The sequence below is a fragment of the Hydra vulgaris genome, chromosome 15 (genome assembly GCF_038396675.1).
Source record: "Hydra vulgaris chromosome 15, alternate assembly HydraT2T_AEP".
NCBI lineage: Eukaryota > Metazoa > Cnidaria > Hydrozoa > Anthoathecata > Hydridae > Hydra > Hydra vulgaris.
This window is the reverse complement of record NC_088934.1, coordinates 12,287,949-12,310,890: the sequence shown is the minus strand read 5'-3', so window position 1 is coordinate 12,310,890 and position 22,942 is coordinate 12,287,949. Positions and strand designations below refer to the sequence as shown.

The window sequence follows — 22,942 nt, the reverse complement described above, 5'->3', positions numbered from 1 at the left end:
AAGTTCGTGTTTTGGAGTTATAGAGTTAAAAGAGGGTTTATAACCATGTATAACTATGTAGCCTCCTTGTCTGTAATGACCATCTTGGCCTTGGAAAGGTAAGCTAACAAATAAAAAGGAAAGTAGTAATAAAATCATTTAACTATATATTATATACCACTTGTATACATATGTATCATATACACTCTATTTCAACACAGTAACACCAACTGTATGCACACACATTTAATGCTAATATATAAATATGTATGTATGTATGTATGTATGTATGTATGTATGTATGTATGTATGTATGTATGTATGTATGTATGTATGTATGTATGTATGTATGTATGTATGTATGTATGTATGTATGTATGTATGTATGTATGTATGTATGTATGTATGTATGTATGTATGTATGTATGTATGTATGTATGTATGTATGTATGTATGTATGTATGTATGTATGTATGTTTGTATGTATGTATGTATGTAAATATGTATGCATGTATGTATGTATGTATGTATGTATGTAAGAAATGTATGAATGTATGTATGTATGTTTGAATGTATGTATGTATGTATGTATGTATGTATGTATGTATGTATGTATGTATGTATGTATGTATGTATGTATGTATGTATGTATGTATTTATGTATGTATGTATGTATGTAGGTATGTAGGTATGTATGCATGTATGTATGTATGTAAATAAGAGCTCATTTTTTATCACGATCGTTTACGAGCGTTATGTTTAAGTGCGCATGTGCTAGAATATTTAGAAGTTTTAGAGATTTTCAAATGAATTTGGTTCTTAGCTACATAATATTTTTTATATAGCAGCTGTTTCTTTTAGATTATTTTTATAAAAGTAATATTGCCATCATATTACTAATCTAACTAATAAATAAATGCTCTTTTGTATTAGTAAATAAATAAATACGCTAAAAAGTATTTTGAAATATTTTAATTTGTATTTTGGCCAAAAACTTAAACTTTTGTTTGTAATGATTTGTTTATTTTTTTATTATATATATTTGTAATTTTTTTGTGATAATATTTGTAACGATTTGTTTATTTTTTTTGAAATAAATTTTGAGAACTTCTAACTGTAAAAATAAAAATAAAAAAATTTTCGTTATTATTATTATTACTTTCTTTATAGTTGACTATTTTGTGGTCGTTGCTTAAACTTTGTGGTCGTTGACTATTTTGTGGTCGTTGCTTAAATTTAATTTTATTAAATTACATTTTTACATAAAAATTAGGCTCTTAACAAGCTAAACAATTAAAATTTTTAACTCGTTTGTTAAGAGCTTACTTTTTTTAATAACTTTGTTCTTGTGCATTTTAATCGATTTTGTTAAAAAATTAAGGGTACAAAATTGTAATAAAATTAAAAAGAGTCTTATAATAACTTCAACTTAGAACAAATTTTTTGTAAAGTGCTTTTTTTTACATACATACATGTATTTAGAACCATGTAATTGCTAGAAAGCTCTTCCATTTCTATAAAAAGTATTATATATATATATATATTTATTTATTATTTTTCTAATTATTTATTATTTCTCTGTTCTTTTAAGAACATTAAGCACTCTATTTTGTTGAATACACTTTAAAATTGCTACATTACTTTAGAGAATTTGTTTTTTTTAATATTGAGATTAACCATGCACTTAAAGCCAAATAATTTGGGAACATTTTGGGGCATTTTTCGTTTTATTTTACCGCTTGATCACAAGATAAAAGTCAATAGTTTTGGATTTTTGTTTTAGCAATCATATTTTTTAATATTCGCTCCAAACTTGGCTTCTTGTGTATTCGTCTTTTAAAATTTTTTTTATTGACCATTCTAGTATACAGTTGCCTTTTTTTATTAAAAACAAATTTACTTTGTGGTTTTAATAATTACGCTAGTTTTATTTATGAATGAATTAAATGAGCCATTTATAAACGACTTAAACTGTTTTAAACTTTGATAAAAACAGCTATATAAAATAATATGTAACTATATAAAAATATATAGTTTTTTTTTTATATATGACTATATAAATAGACGCCTCGAAGACTTATACAAACTGCAAGAAACGAAAATATTATTAAATAATATTCTGGTATAATTCATAAAACGTTGCTTTACATAGCTAAAACAAGAAACTGTTATCATTAAATATATAGCGCATCGACATTTAGATTAAATTAGAAGTCAAATAAATTGTCAAATTTGCTCTCTTCAAGACAACCTAATACATGTTACAAATTTTCATTTAATCTAAATAAACATATTACATGACAAATTTATGATCAATCTCTGAATGAAAAACTGTTTTCATCAGAAGCGTCAGAATCTTAATCAGATTGAACAGGAAACTATTTTTCCAAGTTGCACTAACTTGGAAAATCAGCTGTTGCTTGACATCTACACTATCATTGGTACAACATAAAGTTTTTTTTTAAATCAAATTTCTTTCAGTGTTGTAGTCAGTTTGATTATGGTTTTATTAGAGGTTGCTTAGGTGTCATCCGCTTGGTCTTTAAATCTGATAATGCATATTGCTTTGTTTCGTTTTAAGTATTTTCAAATGTGACAATATAATATATTAATATATTATTATGTGATATTATAATATCTTATAGCTCGAATTAAAGGTTGATATCTTTAAAAATATTTTGAATAAAAAAAAAATGAAAAAAATTTTTAAATAGAGCAAAATTGATCGTTAAATCAAAAAATTGCAATAAAGTTGATTAAAGTAACCCCATATTACGGTGTAATAACTTTCCAATTATATAGTAAGTAACGACCGTGTAAAATTAGCGGATGTGCCGGTTAGGGTAATACTGGAGTTGGTTAACTTTATTTTTATATAGAATTAACTGTACATAAAAATGACTCCTAACAAAAAACGAGGTTGTTGATGAACTTAAATAATATTACTTTATTGCAGTTTTTGTTGTTTTTGCCATTTTAACAAATTTGTTTCACGATTCAATCTTTACTAATTTAATACTTTTAAACTAAGTTTTTACCAACGTTCTATTTTATCAAAATCAATTTTTTATGGACAAATTCAAATTCACATTCTTTTCGTTAAGATCTATTCAAAAATTTTAATATTTGAAAAAATATGCTTTAAATAATAAAAACTGCATTGTGACTTTTAAATAAAAAGAAGTCGAGAAAACATTTAGGTATAATAGCAAATGCACGTATGATTATAAAAAAAAACTGTTAACATTTAACAATCAAAGAATAAAAATAGTTCGAACTTTTAGGTAATGATTATTTTTCATTCTTAATTAACTGGTGTGTTTTTAGTCACTTTTTTTTAGATATGTCGTATAAACTTACAGAAAGTTATATGAAAAAAAAGTAAAAAATAATAAATTAATGTTTTGGTAAAAAATAAGTGAAAAGTATTTTGTATATTTTTGAGAATGATATGACCAATTATATATATTTGAATGAAGTTTTTAAGTTTTGGTTGATTGTTAAAAATATTATGCATATATGTGCTTGTTAGTAATGTTTGTTGTGAACCTCTTACTTTTGTGCCTTAGTGATAATTATTATAAACATAAACTTTTATATTTGCTTTACCCAAGACTGTTGCAAATTTGTTGCAAAGGCCCTTTAGTCGTTTTTATTCCTGCGTGTCACATTTGCGCTTTTATTTTAATTCTCTTTATTACAAACGTGTTTCTTATGTGTATTTTTATACACATACATGATCTTATAAAATACTACAAACATAAATGTTAAACTCCTGGATTGCAAGGGTGTATGAAGCATATTTTGTCAAAAATATTTTAAGGGTTTTTTTGAAATTCGAAGCCCGTAATTCTTGGTATTTGTACAAATTTTGTACCCCATAAACATGTTAAAACAAACAGTTTTAAGTAGAAAAATATTCTCGAACTAGAAACAACAACAGTATCAACAAAAAAAGAAAAATTTTATATTTTTTGTTCATCACATACAAATGTCCTCAACCCTTATTTTGTGCTATTTGATCAATAAGTTTATTAATATAAAAAAAAATATTTTGATATTTCCTAAAGACCAAATTATTAGTCAGGTTAGCTGTATCAAATCAAAATACCAAGGCAAAACTTTAGAGAGTCAAGCTATCTAACATTTTACGTTGCACGCGCTCTTAAATGTCCTAATGCTATAAAAGTATTGAGTAAACAGTTGTTAAATGTAGTTTAACAAATAGTTGTTGCATTAAAGTTGCAATAAAGATGTTGTTACTTGTTGTAACTAGATGTTGTAACAAACTATAAATTTTTAAATAAGTTTTTGAATGTCCTTTTGATTTTTTCACTTTTTATGACTTTTTTCAAACTCTAATCTTAACGTATAATTATTAAAAAATTTAGTTGTTCAATATGAACAAGACTACTAACAACCATTAGAGTAGAGTAGGGCTGATGGAGCAACTTTTACTATATCTTACATATCTCATGAACGGTGCGTCGGATTTAGGCATATTTTTCAATATATGAAAGATTATTTAACCTGCTAAAAATTTTGTTAAGAAAAAAGTATAGCTTTAAATTTTTATGAAAAGATATTGCTAAATTTTGCGGAGCTGCTCAATCTGCCCCAACGGGGTATGTTAAGCAATAGTGTGTGGTAAGTTAAAAAATCATCTAGTAAATGAATATGTATGGTATGAAGCTTGGGTGATTTCATCAATAAAACTTTCACAGTAAGCGTTTGTATAGTTTATGAACTTTTAATTTATGCTCTTTAATGACGTAAATAAAAAAATAGAAAAATTAAATTGTAAGAAAGTGTGATAAATATAAAAATATAATTTTATACAACTATCTTGAACTTTGAAGCTCGATTCAAAGTTGCTAATTTTAAAGATATATACAAATAATGTACCGCCCTATCATTTCTCAGTTGTTTCGTTGTAAGACCTAAGGAAAAACAGTTAATTTAAATCAAAAGTCCGACACTTAAGTGGTGGCAGATCAAAAGGTTGATAAGCATGCAGGAGAAAAATAGCAAAATAAATTTTTAAACTTTTTTGTCCCAAAGAGAAAAAGTGCTTGGGTACCTTACTCAAAGTTTTTCAGCAATCTTTTGTTGCGCATTGTGTTAACATTCTAATTCCCTAACTTTCATCCGTTAGATGTTTAGTCATGTGATGCCTAGTTTTCAAGATATTTTAACTGCCCCATTCGCCCCTATGCTCAACTCGCCCCACTCTTCACTAACTTAGTTGCAGACTATAATATAACAAAAAGGGATGAAAAAATAAGATGGCAATTTACAAAACTCCTGAAATGCTGAATAACTTAAAAAAATAGAAAACTAAAAAAGATTTTTAAAGCAGCGAAGTTTATAGAAAAAAAAAGTTATAAAATTCTTGTACCTAAAAAAGTATTTATTCCCAAAAGATACAACTATGCTAGATGGAAGAGTCACGCAATATTGAATTTGGGTTGCAGGAACTTTTTTGAGCAATAATCATTACATCATTTGTAGAAAAACAAAAGAAATGCAAACCTTTGACATTTAAGTAAAAACTTTATTAAAATAAAAGTCAAAAAAAAAAGAAAATTATTCCATAATAGACCAATAACAGATTAATAATAGATTTCAATTCCATTCACTACCCATAAAAACTTCTTGTCCATATTTGTATGGAGTAATGATGTTATATATCTCATGGCTTATTTTAAAGTTATTGATGTAACAAGATTTCCATCGGTTGTATATTCGGTTTTCAAAAGATGTTGTAAGCGAATCATAAGTTAATTAGACGTAAAGTAAAGGATGATCAATAAGCATGTTTTCATTAATTAGCATAGTATTATCAAAATTATTACATTAATATAAGCAATAAACAAGTGAGTTTTATTTGGTTTTTAACTTACCAGCCACTACAAACTCTAAGCTAGTACAGAAAAAGGATAAGATTCAAGATTATTTATGTTTTCCGGAACGTCAAAAGGTGATTTATTTTTTCCAGACATTAGAAAATATTTGCGAATCAGAGTATATAGAGTCATTTGAATGAATATTAGGATAGCCTTTTATATAGAAAAGAAGCAACGGAGGGTGAACAAAGAAATATTGTGACATACCATAAGCAACAAAATATAAAAGAGAGTGCTGACCATCGAAGATTGTTAATACTTTTTAAAGCATTTTCAAAGACGTGGTTTAATGATTTTAAAAATATTTTAAAATAGATTAGATGAAAAGAATTTATAGAAATAAAAAGGATGCCAGTTTTTTATAGAAAACCTGAGAAATGTTAAGAACAATAAACTTAGTCAAACTGCTTCAATCTAATGCTAGAAAGATTTTTTTTTAATAATTTTTAACAAGTAATGTTAGCATTAAAACGAAAATAAAATGTTAGCATTAGAATGGAAATCCTCTTATGTTGTCAGAGAGATTTTAGCCTCAAACGAGGTTTTTGTATGCATTATACTTATACAATGATGATGTATGTGGGTGCTCGAAAATAGTTTTGTTATAGTTTTTTTTTTATAAACTTGATTACACATGTAAATGCAAATACCTTAGTTAAGTTCCTTAATATTGGTATGAGTCTGTTATAAGACATTTTATGGTTTAACTCTAACTCAAGTACAAATCTAAGTTGTGTTGTAATACATTTAACTTTTCTCGTTTAAAGTATTTTTTACCATCATTCTCATAACTAAGCAGCAATTAAATTTATATGTTTAACATGAGGAATATTTATTTGAAATTTATTTTGTTGTGTTATAATAGTATAGGGTAAAAAGTTAATAGAGGAAATAAAACAAAATTTATCTTTTAGCAAGTTAACATTCTAAACAACAAAAATAACAAACGATACAAAATTAATCACCATATATTGTTACATTATTTAAAAAATCATGTAAAATATGTATAATGTACTAAATTTTTTGATTAAAATCTTTTGATTCAAAGCCTTTACAATTTTTTACTATAATCAGATGAATGATATCTTTCTGTTACGTACATGCGTCTTTTTAAATTCAGCACGAGTTGCCTTGCCTGTTAAATCAATAAACTACCAATATTTCAAGATTGGTTGATGAAATTAAAGCGATTCATCATTATATATGCGGCCGTGGCGCAGTGGTTAGAATGCTTGCTTTATAAGCAGGAGATCCAGGTTCGAAACGAGCTCTGGACATATTTTCGCGTCACGGTAAGGAAGGAGGCGTGAACTTCCTGGTTAAATGCATTTCCGCGGTATATAGATTTTCCAAGTTGAAGGCAATTCTATAAAACTTCACTGTAGCAAAACGAACTTTTAAATGCATTAAAAAACTTTAATAAGATTTTCCAGTAAATCTTATCCAAAGGAAGAAAGTACCATTACCAAAAAAATCTTTTGACTTATACACAATTAAAATGAACTGAATTGGGACATCCTGCTCTAGCAAGTCTAGTAGTGCTCTAGTAAGTCAACCATATCCTAATCACAGTTATTTATATCTTTAAAAATTTTATAATCAATGCACAGAACATAACTCAAACATCTTTAAACGAGGGGTATTGCCAACCATGATATCTATAAACTTTTCTCAAACTTTGACAAATAATATTTTAATACATTTACACCACCCATACAATGATGGGTGGTGCGTGTGACTTCTTTTTTTTTTGTGCCGTTTTATATATTTACAATAAAGACATTACATATACAAATACATATATAAATTGCCTGAGCAAGTAGAAGACATTGACTGTCTTTTTAACGAGCCCCGTTTACATAATGTCCATGTTTATATATAACCATTGACAAAAGACTTAAAAGATTGCAAATTGTATGAATCTGGAATGCAAAATAAAGGAAGCGAATTTCAAAGAACTGATGTTCGAGGAAAAAAACTAGACGAGTAATTCATTGACGAGTAACACAAAAACGAATTTGATTAGATGGCATAAGAGATGCTAGCTCTTCAGAGTAGCGCCTCTTATAGAAATTGTAGGAAAGAGGAAGAGAAGCAACATTACAACAATGTGATAATGGTTGAAGGGTGGCTGGAAGTGCAGGTCAACTATGTTTACAATGCGTTTTTACACCTTGTCTAAAAGAGAAAAGGGCATCACTTGAGGATCCGCTCAAGATATGGCAACAGTATTCTATATAAGGACGGGTATAAGATTTATAGAAAAAACGAAAAGAATCCGGTGTAAGAATGTGTCAAGCACGATAAAAAGATGCAACCTTAGCAGATTTTGCAATGAACTTGATATACGGTTTCCAAAAAAGATTAGAAGTAAGAGTTAATCCTAGAAGATAAAGGGTATATGACTCGTCAAGTACATCCCAAACTAACGATATAACTAAATAACTATAGTAAGATCTAAATTATTGCAATAACAATTGGCTAAAAAAAATTGATTTTTTTCTGAATTAAAGTTAACCAGCCACAGTGAGCCCGATGCTGTAGTAGAAGTGAGATCCTTTTCAAGCTCAAATGGTTACCTCCAATCAATCAGGTTCCCTCCAAGCAATTGGTTCTCTCCAATAAATGGTTCCCTTCAAGCAATTGGTTCCCTCCAAGCTATCAGAGAGTGTAGGCTTCTTATCATAACAAGAATAAGTTGTAGTATCATCGGCAAACAACGCCACTTTAGATGTTAATATATCTTAAATATCTTTAATGTAATAAATTATAAAGTATAAGTATAAAGCCAAGAACTGAGCCTTTATGAACCTCTGGAGTTACAGGATATGAAGAAGAGTGCTGTCCCTCAAGGATAACTTTTACAAAACAATTGGAAAGGAAGGACCTAATAACCTTAAAGCTATTACCAGATACACCGAAAGAAGAGAGCCTATGGAGAAGAACAGCATGCCAACCTTTATCAAAAGCTTCAGAGATGTCAAGAGCAATAGTCTTAACCTCTCCACCTCTATTTAATGCACCATAAAATCTATCGGTTATTACTGTTAGCAAATTAGCTGTAGAACGAAAAGATCAAAATCCATATTAATGATCAGAAAGTAAGTTATCAGATTCAAGATAAGAGATTTAGTTTATGCTAATTAAAGATTCGAAAACCTTGCTTAAGATTCGAAGAAGACTAATAAGACGGTAGTTAGACGAATCAGATTGCTCTCCAGAACTTTTAAAAATAGGGATAACAGATACAGTTTTCCAGCAGGCTGGAAAACAAGGGTCTGATTTGCACTTGTTAAATAGTTTTAAAAGTATAAATGACTGCCTCGGAGAACACTTCTAAAAGACTGTAACATTTATTTTGTCCGAAACACAAGCTGAAGAAGAGTATGCAGGAAATCACTTTAGATATAGTAGCTGGAGTGATGCGAATGTCAAGCAATGGATCAACCTGTTTGACGCCTATATCAGGTAAAACACAACTAGTGGAATCAGAAAATGATATTGATGAAAAGCTCATAGTAATCAATTCGGCTTTGTCTTTAGTTGAAGTGACAAAGTCTAAACCACACAAGTGGTAGAACAACTAATTTGCCCTTATTATTTTTACCGTAAATGATTCTCCAGATGTCAAGAGAGCCTAATGTTTTGATGAAATACGAGATTTTATGACCTGAGAGTAACGGGCTTTGGCGTTAGACAAAACCTTTTTACAATGGTTACTAGCAGTAACAAACAGACGCCTGTTTTCTGGGGAATTATTTTGCTGATAAATATGGAAGTAACGGTTTCAATCGGAAATTGCAGCAGCGCAATGCAAGGAAAACCGTGGAAAAAAGTGAGGCTTGACCTTAATTCGTCGAGAGGGAATGCAGTCCAAAATGAAAAAGTACAAATAAGGATACCATCCATGCGCAACATGGCACTGTTAGTACCCTGATATTTTTCTGCTGTTGATGGAATCAGCCTCTCTGAGAGCTACCACAGAGTTCGGGAAACCCGAGTATCAGCCGGCTTTAGAAACGTAAAACTGAGTTTTAGGGCTGTACTCTCATTAAGAGGTAATAGAATGAGTTTCCTAGTCATAAAAATAGAGACACAAGCTATATTCATGCATTGAGTCAAGAAGGTCTAGCATTGAACATCCTAAGTTTGAAATAATGTATTACAAATACATCTGTGCCAGACTAATAGATCATGTAGGGATGCAAGGCTAGTCAACAGATGAATCTGTTAACCGCTTAAATTTGGAAGCGCAGTCTTTTTATTGCTGTAAAAGGTATTAAGCTAAAATAAACTGTTAACTCATGTTAATCATATCAAGTATGCAGTATTTTAAGGTTTTCAAGACTATAATAAACTACAAACTTTTTTTGTTTTGGTTGGCATTTCTACTCTAAGCAAGTTTTTTCTAAATAAACTGATTTCTGCTAGCAGAATTTTATAGTAGTGAATATTCTTATTTTCTGATTATATATTATTTAAAAATTTGTTTAGAATATCTATATAATAATATTCTTTAAACTACTTTACTAGTCATAGAGTAGTAAATACTAAATATATTTTTAAAAAGTTATTCCTCCATAACATAATTTCAGGACGTTGAAAAAAAAAATAAAGTAAAGGAAGTATTTAAATAAACTAACTCTATATAAAAATGCTATGAATATACGATAACTAGAAACTTTTCTTAAACTAAAAAACTATGCCTCGTTTAAAGTTCTTATTTTACGAATAAACTTTTTTTAGATGTATATTATATTTCTACTACTTCTATTCCAAAACATATCATGTCGTAAGTTGTGATTTTTTTTAAATTATTAAAAAAATTTAATGTACATAAAATAAAACAATTAAGTTAAATAAATCTAAATCAATAAAGAAACTAAGTATTTCTTAAGTGATTTTAGTTAAAATTTAAACGGTTTAAAAACAAATTATGTAAACTTTAAATAGAGCAAAAACTTGTTTTTTAAACTTTAGATTATTGATATGATATAAAAAGATTTTATACATATATAAACACATATTTCATACAAATATGCATATATATGTATATATATATATATATATATATATATATATATATATATATATATATATATATATATACCCATATTTCATACAAGTATGCATATATATATATATATATATATATATATATATATATATATATATATATATATATATATATATATATATATATATATATATATATATATATACATATATATGTATATATACATATATATATATATATATATATATATATATATATATATATATATATATATATATATATATATATATAATATATATTAGGCTTTTGCATTACCTTTAGTGGTTACTTTATTACAAATAAACTGATTTATAGATTTTTATAGCATATATATATATATATATATATATATATATATATATATATATATATATATATATATATATATACATATATATATATATATATATATTTCGTTTTTAAATTCTAAGAGAAATGATTCTTAGTTTTATTACTTTTTAACTTATTTTATAGGGTATGTTTTATATTTGGTTAGCGTACATGATTTAACAACTTTAAGCTTTTGCATTACCTTTAGTAGTTACTTTATTACAAATAAACTGATTTATAGATTTTTATAGCATAGAAAGGTTAAACTTTCGTAACAGAAGGCAAAAATTATGGACTCGAGACAAGAATAACAGTGAAAATGACCAGCTAAAAAAAAGATAAAAGAAATTTTTTTTAATCTAACCCTAACCCTGAAGTTTAAACATTAAACTTCTCTGAACTCTTTGCAGAAGTTTAATGTTTGCTCTGAGAACTTGAATGAACAAAACTTATTAAATGGTAAGTCAATGTTTTTATATTAAAAAGCCTATATTATGATAACCATTTAATTATTTAACTTTTGAGTTTTTTTCTAAATATGTTTTGCCTTGGTTAAAAGAAAGGGTTGTAATTTTTTTGATAAAGCTCAACAGCTTACGCCTAAAACCATTTTGTCTGACAATTAGAAATCCTTACTCATAGCTTTAACTTTTACAAATTTTTAAAGGTTTTATTTTATAGTATGGTTAACAAGTCAAAACTAACATTTTTTTGTGCAATATTTAACATATCAAATATTAAAAATTTTACAATCTTAGGAAAGAAAACATAATATTCATATAAATTTAAAGTTTTAATGTTTTTCGATGATTTATTATTATTCATAATAAAAGCATTTATTTTGATTTATCTAATAAACTGAGATAGTATAATATTTTTGTAGATGATATTATTGTTAAAGGTTATATAACTTTTACTTTTCAGAAGAATAATATTAACGAAAATTAATTTCAAATATTTCATAAACAATGTTTTTATACAAATTTTTTTAATTTTACAATTCAGTCTTTATTACAAACGTAAACGAGAATTGCTTTGTGTCAGTGTCAGAAACTGAACGCACAACATAAAACTTTATGATTCATAAAAGTATTATGAACCCACCACCAAGTACAGATTTCTATCATTGGAAATGTTGCCCTTCAGTCTTAAATTCTATTTGCTTTATTAGTGAAATGTTGTACTTTTTTTCATAAATTCGAAATCTTTTATCTGGTTTATTGTAGAGTCTTGTAAAAATATTTTTAACTTTATTGTTTCGAGATATAATAGGATCCACTAAAGATATGCAGGCATTATTTTCACGATTGGCAAGCATTGAAGTGAAACCTCGTAAACTAAAAAACATATCAATTTTAATTTTAAGCATAATTTGAAAGGGTAACAAAGATATGACAGAGTGCATTGCCACTAAACAATAGAGTTTATATGATAATAGATAGAGTTTAGATAAAAAGAAATTACTTATGCATATGGGAAATACTTTCTTATGATACTTGGATGCATCGTATATGATATCTTTGTACAAATTATGCTCTTTAAACAAAATACTCTTTGAAGGTTTTTAGTTAATGAGACTTTACATTGATTTAAGTCTAAGCAAAAGTAGCTTTGATTATTTCCTGGTTGTGCTGAATAATTATTAAGGAAAAATTGGAGGTGAAGACAAAAGAGATTGGTAATGTCAAAAACTAAGAATAATTCTTTAAAAATAATGAAGCTTTAAGAATTTAAACAAGGAGAGGACCAATGATTGTAACAGGAAAAATCTTGATCACCTATGTTGTTATTAGAGAGTGGTTTACATAAGTTATTTTTTTAGTTTTTAAACGTGCATTAACCGATAACTTTTCAATTTGTTATGTTTCTTTGGTGCATAATTAAACAAACAACTAAACTTTTTGCAGAAAATGTGAAGTCAAATAAGTATTTACAAAAAAAGATTTTATTTAATTAAAGTATTGCTCAGACAGGCATAAGATTGATATGATGGAAAAAAAGCTGATCACCGTGGGCACCAAATATTGTTAGCTAAACAAGATTTAGTAGCAAGTAGCTCAGCAAATATTGAAACTACTCCATACGTTTTATAAAGCATTTTTTTATTTAAAACCTTATGTGTTTGTATTTAGTCAATGTATGGAGTTTGTCACATGTATATTTAACGGATAAAATATGTAAATTAAATAAATAAATTCTTATACTTGTAAGATAAATTTTGTTTTAAAATGTCAATAAGTTTCAATGTTATGATGTAAGTCGTCCATTTGTAATAGCAATTTAATTTATCATAAAAGGTTGGGCTGGTATACAACATTTGTTGTTGAATTCAGTATAGAGCTAATTTATATTAATATGGTCCAACTTTGTATACAAAAATGGCCCAATGTTACATACAATCTTAGGCCGATGTTGTATACAACGTCGGCCCAATGCCTAAAAAATAATCAAACCTGCATCGGGTCAACACTGAATTTTAACGTTGGGCCAATGTATGCATGCTATCTAAACCTTCTTACTCAAAATTTATTAGATTATTGCTGTTTTTATTAAATTGATAGTTGGGATTGTAGTATATAAGTTAGGTATGTAGTAGTATAAGCACATTATTTAAATGTTAATTAATATTTTATTATTTTCAATAAAAAATGTCACAAAAATATCTTGAATTTGACTTCTTATGAGGATACCTTCTAAGATTTTTAGAATATCAAAATATATAGCCTATTCTACTTATGTTCAAAACATAAGTTAATGGAATGATAATATCAAAACCTCTCTTTCCTTTGTGAAACGGTGTCTTTTTTTAAAAAACGCTTATGTATGAAAATTTTATAGCCTACTGCTAATTTATTTTAAGATATAATTTTATATAAAACTAAAATATATTTTTTATATAAACCTAAATTTTGAAAGTTGTGAAAACAATAGTCGGAAAACCATTTATCTATTAATAGATATTAATCGGGAAGGTTTTGCTTGTGCTTTGATATTTAAAGTTCATAGAATGTTTTATTTAAGTTATATGATTTTGCATTTGCAACGTTGGTTTGTATAAATTTTTTTAAAGTTGATCAAAATTTGGTTCGATGCGCTAGATCAACTTTGATTAATATACCTTTAAATAATGTTGCATAATAGACTTATGATCAATACTAGGTTTCGATCGTAAAACTAATCAATTTTTTGTAATTTTTTGAAGAACGTTGAGTCAATGCTCTTGTACAAGTTGTTTGTAATGTGACGATGTTTGTTTCATTGATATAATTGCTAAACACCTGACATTGAATCAACGTTGGATTTGCATCAGACAAAGTACTCGAAGTTCGCGATGGTTTTTTATACATTGACTTATTGCATGATTGCTATCTGGGACGTGGTGGCAAAATAGTTTAAAAATAAAAAAAGCTTTTATTTATATAGATCATAAATCGTTTCTGGGCGTCGAACTTCATTATAAAGCATCTTTTTAGCTAAATTATTTTAAGCATTATTTGATTTAAATTATTCTCAAGTTTGTGGATAATTTTATTTTATATGTTTATTATTACCAGATGTCAGGAAATTATGCCTACTCCTTATGTTTTTTCTTTTTAATAAAAGAGTTTGTTACTTGTTTATATGTTATCACGTTAATAACAACATTAAAAGGTTTTACGATGACTTATTCGAACATGGAGCAATTCCACTAAATAACAAGCCTACTAGAGTAACCTCAACTTCAGCTACCTTAATTGACAACATTATAACAACCAATATCTTTAATGAAACTCTTAAATAAGGTATAATAAAATTTGACGTTTCCGACCACTTCCCTATTTTTTTAACTATTAATATATAAAAATTAATACAACAACATAAAAAAGTCATTAGATCTTAGAAAAGTCAAAAAGATCTTAGGAATCCCTCAAAATAAAGCAAAAACTGTATATAAAGTACTTTAAAAAATCAACACCCGAAAAAAAAATTATTTATAAAAATTATGCTAAAATGTTTGAAAGTCAAAGAAAAAAATTAAAAAAAAGATATTTAATGATATACTAGGAAAATATAAATATAATTCAAAATGCACATGGCAAATTATAAGTCAAATATCTGGAGACAGTAAATTAAAATTATATTCTGAGCCTAACACTATAAAAGTTGATGGCGTTTTTTTATATAAACCCAAACAAATAGCAAGAGAATTAAACAAATATTTCGTGTCCGTTGGCCCTAATTTAGCTAAAAATATTCCAAATATGATTTATCCAACAAATATTTACGTGTTTCCATTAATCTCTAGTTTAGATAAACTTGAAGTATCTTCTTTAGAATTTGAAAGTGCTTTTAAAATGTTTAAAACTAATAAAACAGTTGGCCCTGATGATATAAATTGTAATATAGTCATAGATTCACACGATACCATAAATCATATTCTTTTTAAAGTTTTCAAATGATCTATAAATCAAGGAATTTTCCCCAATCAATTGAAAACAGCCAAAAGAACGCCTATATTTAAAGGAGATGAACCATCAAATGTCAGTAATTATCGACCAATATCTATCCTCTCTGTTTTTTCAAAAATTTTAGAAAGAATTTTGTTCAACCAAATATCTAGTTATCCTGCTGTTAATAATATACTTTACATAAATCAATACGGTTTTAAAAGGAATAACTTTACTGAACATGCAATAACTCATCTTACTCGTAGTATAACTGATTCATTCGAAAAGTCAGAGTTTACTTTAGACGTCTTTATAGACCTATCTAAGCCTTTCGACACAATTGACCATGAAATACTTTTTAAAAAACTTGAAGATTATGGTATCACCGGTAATGCTTTAAAACTACTAAAAAGCTATTTAAAACATCGCAAACAATTTGTCTATGTCGACGGATCTTCTTCACAAGATTATTAAAATATAGATTATCTAAATATAACCTCAGGAGTTACACAGGAATCTATTCTAGGGCCCTTACTATTACTGATTTATGTTAACTATCTCCATCAAGTCTCAAAATTAACAAATATAACGTTTTCTGATGATACAAACCTATTCCAATCTAATAATAACATCAATAAGCTTTTTTATGATATGAACATTGAACTATCAAAAATATCTGACTGGTTTAAGTCAAATAAACTTTCACTCAACATTGATAAAACTAAATCAGTTTTCTTTCATCCACGATTTAAAAACATTTACTTCCAAGTAATATGCCTCTTCTTCATATTGATAACATTCAAATAAAAAGAGTAGTTTTTACAAATTGTCTAGGTATCATTGTAGATGAAAATCTATCATGGAAGAATCACATTGGACATTTATGCAACAAAATTGCAAAAAGCATTGGAGTTTTATATAAAGCAAGAAGTGTTTTAAATAAACATTCAAAAACTCAACTATATTACTCTTTTATACACTTTTATATTAACAATGCCAATATTGCATGGGGTAGTACCCATAAAAGTAAATTAAAGCCACTTTATTGTCAGCAGAAGCATATTGCACGTCTTATAAATTTTAAAAATTGTTTTACTCACTCAAGCCCACTCTTATTTAACATGAATGTTTTTAATATATATCAAGTAAATGTTTATAATGTTTTTGTTTTATGTTTAAATGTAAAACCAACTCATCTCCAGCTTTATTTTTTGGTTTATATTCTTTAAAAGAAAAAAATAAATATTCTTTAAGAAATGATAATTTTAATAAACAACCAAAATTTCAAACAAACTTTGATAAATTTTGCATTTCTTTTCGTGGAGCTTTTTTATGGAACCAAATAATTTAAAAAAATTTTGATTTTCCTCATTAACGGAAATATTATATATTCAAAAGAAAACTAAAAAAAATAATTTTCTCAATTGAAATATATTTAAATATAAATATATATATATATATATATATATATATATATATATATATATATATATATATATATATATATATATATATATATATATATATATATATATATATATATATATATATATATATATATATACATATATATATATATATTATATTTAATTTTCATTTCGCTGGTTAAACAATATTACAATTTTTCATATAAAATAAACAACAATGTAAACATAAAAAACCGTTATAAAAACATTTTTAATCTTTTTTTATTTATAATCTATATATACTGTTATAATCAGTCAGGGACTCAAAGGAGGTAAGGATGACGCGTTTATCATCACAACCTTTTCAGAGAGCCTCTTTAGTCACTCATTAAAATTAAAAAAAAAAAACACTTTAATTTTTAAAGTAAAATAAAATTTAATAAAGCAAAACTCATATATATTTTTTTTCTGTTGGTGTAAAGAATTGAAAGCAAAAAAAAAACAAATATATTAAAACACATAAGAAGATGAACGAAAAAAAACAAAAAAAAAACAAAAAAATCTGAAAACAAATACTAATAACTACTATATATACGTCAGGAATTAAGGAGATGCATTTTAGTTTGTTGTTTAAACGATGAAATGCTTTTTAGGTCTTTATTATTTTTATTTTGGAAACGATTCCATGTTGATGAACCACGGTTGGTAATTAGAAAAATTGACTGCTGTGATTTAATTTTTCCTAGTTAATAGTCGTTCCTGGTATTTGAACGCAGATTTTTTTTTTAGAAAACGATATCAGGAAGTTATCTGAAAAAACGCTTGGTAGAAGATTGTTTTTATACTTATACATAAAAAATCAATATATGTAATGTGTTAAATTTCTCAATATCTAGAACCATCATGCTTTTTATCACTGGGGCCAGGTTTACTAACCTAAGTAAATAATTAGTTGCTTTGCATCCATGGTTTTGCAGACTTTGCAATTTTAGCAATTTGGTTTTATGGGTGCTAACCCATACAATATTTGCGTACAAAAGCTGACTATGTACAAGACTAAAGTAAGGCATATTACGTGATTTACTATCGAAAAAAAGTCTTGACTTATACAAAACACCTATTACAGGGACACCTTTGTTTCAAGAAGACCAATATGGTTTCTCCATGACAAATTTTCATCAAAAATCTCCCAAAAATTTTGTGTATTTTTCACGTTTAATTTGATTTTTATTAATAAACAGTTAGGCAGCTTTAACGGAAGATTAATTGATTGTTTTTTTTTATGAAAAAGAGTAAATCTAGTTTTTTTACAATTTAGGGATAATTTATTAGCTATAAACCAGAGGTTGAAATTTTTGAGTTCAATACTCATAGTTTTAAACAAAGTCTTTGCATCAGGAGGAATAAAAAATAAATTTGTATCGTCAGCATACATAATTGTAGATATTTTTTGGGAAGCTTTATGCATATCGTCAATATGTATTAAAAATAATAATGGACCTAGGATTGAACCCTGAGTAACTCCACACGTAATATCAAGGGCTCCCGACTTTTCTAGTAGTACAACCTGCTTTCTGTTAGACAAGTAGCTTTAAATCCACTTTAATGTTGAGCGTATTATGCCGTAATATTTTAGCTTGGAAAGTAAAATGCTGTGATCAACTGTATCAAAGGCCTTGGAAAGATCAATAAAAACTCCTAATACCAGTTCATCACTATCAAACGACTTATATATTTTGTCAGCAAGTTTAATAATAGCATGTTCAGTAGACCAATTGCTTTGAAATCCAAACCGATTTTTGTATAATAAATTTTTTAATGTGAAGTACTTATTAACTCTATTATAAATTACTCTCTCGTATACTTTTAAAAAAACTGGGAGTAGAGAAATAGGTCGGTAGCTTGAAACATTATTGCAATCACCTTTTTTGAGAATGGGATTAATTTTGGCTAATTTAAATTTGTCAGGGAATATACTATTTTCAAATGAAGATGATATTAAATAAAATGATGGTTTACAAATGCTGTCCATAACATAAACAGCTACATTACTGGAAATACCATCATATCCACATGACTTGTTGCGTTTAAATTCAATAATTGCTTTATTAAATTCAAGTTTAGTTATCTTTTTATTATTTATACTAGTGTTGGGTTTTCTCCCGAAAAATTATTAAATGTTTTATTTGGTTGCGCAATGTTAGAACAAGAGCTTACATTAACAAAATGTTTTTGTAGGGGCCTACATTAACAAAATATTTGTTAAATTCTTGACATATATTTGCTTCACTTGTTATAATTTTTTTATTGGAAATTAATTTTTGTGGTAAGCAAGTATGCTTTTTTTTTTCTCTTCCTGTTAGTTGGTTTATAACAGCCCATGTCCTTTTGATATCGAATTTATGCTTATCAAGCTGATTAGAAAAATATCCTATTTTTTGCTTCTTTTATATTATGTTGAAAAAACTTTTTATAATTTTTGTAGATTTTTTCATCATCTTTATTTTTTGATTTTAATAATTTTGCGTAAAGTTTTTGTTTTCTTTTTGATGCTTAAATTGAACCCGTCATTTCGAAAAGGGCACAAGTCACACTTTTTTCATATTATTAAAGTGTTTTACATATTTACTTTGAAGAAGACACATTTTCATATACCACAAGTCAACTTTAAATGAAAATGCAAATTAAAGTCTGATCGAAAATGGCACAAGTTCCAGACTTATGTCTTTTTCAAGTGAAACGAAACGCAATGAAGTGACGTAATCTCACTTTATTTGTTACAAAAATGGAAAATCGTGAGCTTGCTAAAAATGCAAATACGTCTAGAAAAAGAGTGTCTGGTATAAGAAATAGTGAAAATTACAAACATGAAAAAATAAAAAAAGCCAAAATTGCGGGAGAAGCTTATAAAAACCACAAATAAAAATGATGTGACACCAAGACAGACGGGTGCTTCTTGCAGATTAGTTTTTTGTTCTATAATATATAATATATACTGTATTTGTTCTCAAATTTTTGTTTATTTACTGATGTTTTACCACCAATGATTGGAGGTAAAACATCTTGATATTTAATTGTTGTAATATTACCTCAATAATTTTCTTTATTTACAGACGTAGTTCAAAATGTATAAAGCTTGTATCTGAAGATGTTATGAAAAGTATAATTCAGTTTGTTAATAAATTTGATAGTAAAAATCCCCAAGACACATACTTGCAGTCATTGATTGAAAAGAAAGAAATAGAGAGAAGACGGTTTAGATCTGAAGAACCTAAGAAAAAAGAATTTTCCTTTCCATTTATCACACTAACATTGAAGGTGTGAGAAAAAAGTATGCAAGAAAGCTTTTTGCAGTATGCATGGAATTTCTATGAAACAAGCTAGGCGTTTATGCATTTGCTTAAAAAAAAAAAACAGCCTATGGATCACAGAGGTAAATCCCAGGGATCACGATGCAAAGCATTACCTAGTGATACATTAACAAAATTACGTGAGCATATCGAATCCTTTCCTGTTAAATATAAAATACTATAGTAAAAATGCATCATCTTATTATTTGGATGAAAAACTCAATGTGAAAATTATGCACACATTATACGAACAAAAATATCCAGATCATCCTGTTAAACATAAGTTTTACCTTAAATATTTCCAAGAAAATTTTAGTTTATCCTTTGGTAGAAAGCAAGTTGATGTTTGTGGACTGTGTGAAGAGTTAAAATTAAACTAAAAAACCCACACCTTAATGACAATGCAAAAAGAATCTATCAAGCAAATATTGAGATCCACAAAAGACAAGCAATCAAATTTTACAAAAAAATACAGGAAGTTGGAACTAAGTGCAAAAATTATTCAAATGTGTATGGGATTGCATTTGATTTTATGCAAAATTTGCCACTTCCACATATCCCTGTCCAGGAAATACTTTACCTACGTCAACTATGTATGAGTTTTGCATATACGATTTTAAAACTGGTAAATCAGTATTTTATTCATATTGCGAAGGAGTTGCTAACAAAGGTCCCAACAAAGTATGTACCTTTGTGCTGGATTATATAAAAAAAAACATTGTCAACGAAGCCAAAGAACTGCACCTATTTTCTGATGGTTGTGCAGGCCAAAATAGAAATCATGCCATGATTCGCATACTTTTATCACTGGTAGCTGAACTAGGTAGCAATATAAATGAGATACAATATTACATATCAAAAAGAGCTCACTCATTCTTGCCAAACGATAGAATGTTTGGAACAGAAAAGCGACATATTCGAAAAAATGACCGGATTAACACACCAACAGAGTATGAAAATCTTATAGTTGCGGCAAACAAAAAACTTGAAATTAGAAGGCCTAAAACTGAAGATATTATTGATGTAAAAAAATGATGGCAAAATTATTATAAGAAAGTTGTGTTATCTGTAGATTCCTGTGGAAGAAAAGTAGCCAAGGACAAAAAAGTAACATTTGGTATTTCAAAAGTGTCACATTTCACGTTCTCTAAAACCACACCAGGTTTAGTGATAACACGTGAATCCATAGATTCCTTAGTCAGTTATGATTTCCAGCTATTACAAAAGATGGGTACAAGACCGACCTTACCATTAAGTAGTACACCTGCATATGCTGGAAAATTGCCAATCAATGAAAAAAAAATATCAGATTTGAAAAAAATAGAAAAATATATTCCATATTCAACTTGAAAACTTCTATACAGAGCTTTTTGCATGGCCAACAACTTCGACAAACAATGAATTCCAGGAAATAAGTGATGATTAACTAACAATAATTGTTTTAATGTAATAATAAATCATTACTATCTTGATAATCTTGGGATTTTTATATATAACAAAGTGTTCATTTTGAAAAAGGCATAAGTCCATAAATTTAAATTAAAGATATATGTATTATATGTTGGTTTTTTATAATAAATAAAACTCTGAAAATTTTTGTATGCTTTTTTTTTATCTACTCATATATTTAGTTTCTTTAGCACCATAGACTTTTTCTCTAAAAAACTTATTTTTGTTGATCCTGAAAAGTTTAAATAAATGGACTTGTGCCCTTTTCGAAATGACGGGTTCAATTAAAGTTAATGTCATCCATGGATTCTTATATCCTTTGTTTTTTATTTCTGTAGTTATTTTTGGGCATATATTATCAAAGATATTTTGAAATGTGCTTGAGATATTATTAAACGCAATATTAGGATCTGTTAATGAATAAAGGTTGTCCCATCGTTCTATATGGAGTTTTTTTTTTTTAATTATTCAGGTTTTTTTATAGAAAGATTTCTGTAAGTCACAAAAAAATTTTTATTGTCAATATTAGATAGTACTTCGCGTGCTATATGGAAAACCGGAAAATGATCAGAAAAGTCTGCAATAAAAAGGCTTGATTCAAATTTAGTATTTAGGCAACTGTTTGTTAAAATATTGTCAATCACAAAAGATGATTGGTTAGTAATGCGCGTGGGTTTAAACACGGTGGATATTACATTAAATTCGAATAGTAAATTGAAAAAGTTTTTTATGTTTGCAAACTTTTCATAACACAATGCGTCCATATTTGTATTTCCCGCAAAGAAAACGTGCTTATTTTGTTTACTCATTTGAGACATAAAGTCATCAAGTACTCATTAAGATATTAAGGAAGTTAACTTGTTTACCACATGGCGGTCGATACAAATGAGGAGATTAAAAACGATTTACCAGATGTGTTTAACAGTTCAATGCACAAAGTTTCAATATGTTTATATGTTTTTTGAAAATGTTTTTTTTTTTTACTTCAAATTTATCAAGAATATATACAGCAACGCCACCTCCCTTCCTGATTACACTT

At 27.2% G+C, this 22,942-nt stretch overlaps 1 protein-coding gene across 1 annotated transcript in view; it reads left to right on the top strand.

Annotated features, from left to right (window-relative positions):
• Window positions 1-3,163: 3,163 nt before the first annotated feature.
• The window catches only part of LOC136091363 (uncharacterized), a 79,914-nt gene continuing 60,135 nt past the window's right edge, over window positions 3,164-22,942 (top strand). The window contains exons 1-2 of the mRNA XM_065818837.1: window positions 3,164-3,263; window positions 10,632-10,677. Of these exons, the coding sequence (XP_065674909.1) occupies window positions 10,632-10,677 (46 nt within the window). The 5' untranslated portion in view covers window positions 3,164-3,263. The remainder of the gene's footprint in view (window positions 3,264-10,631; window positions 10,678-22,942) is intronic.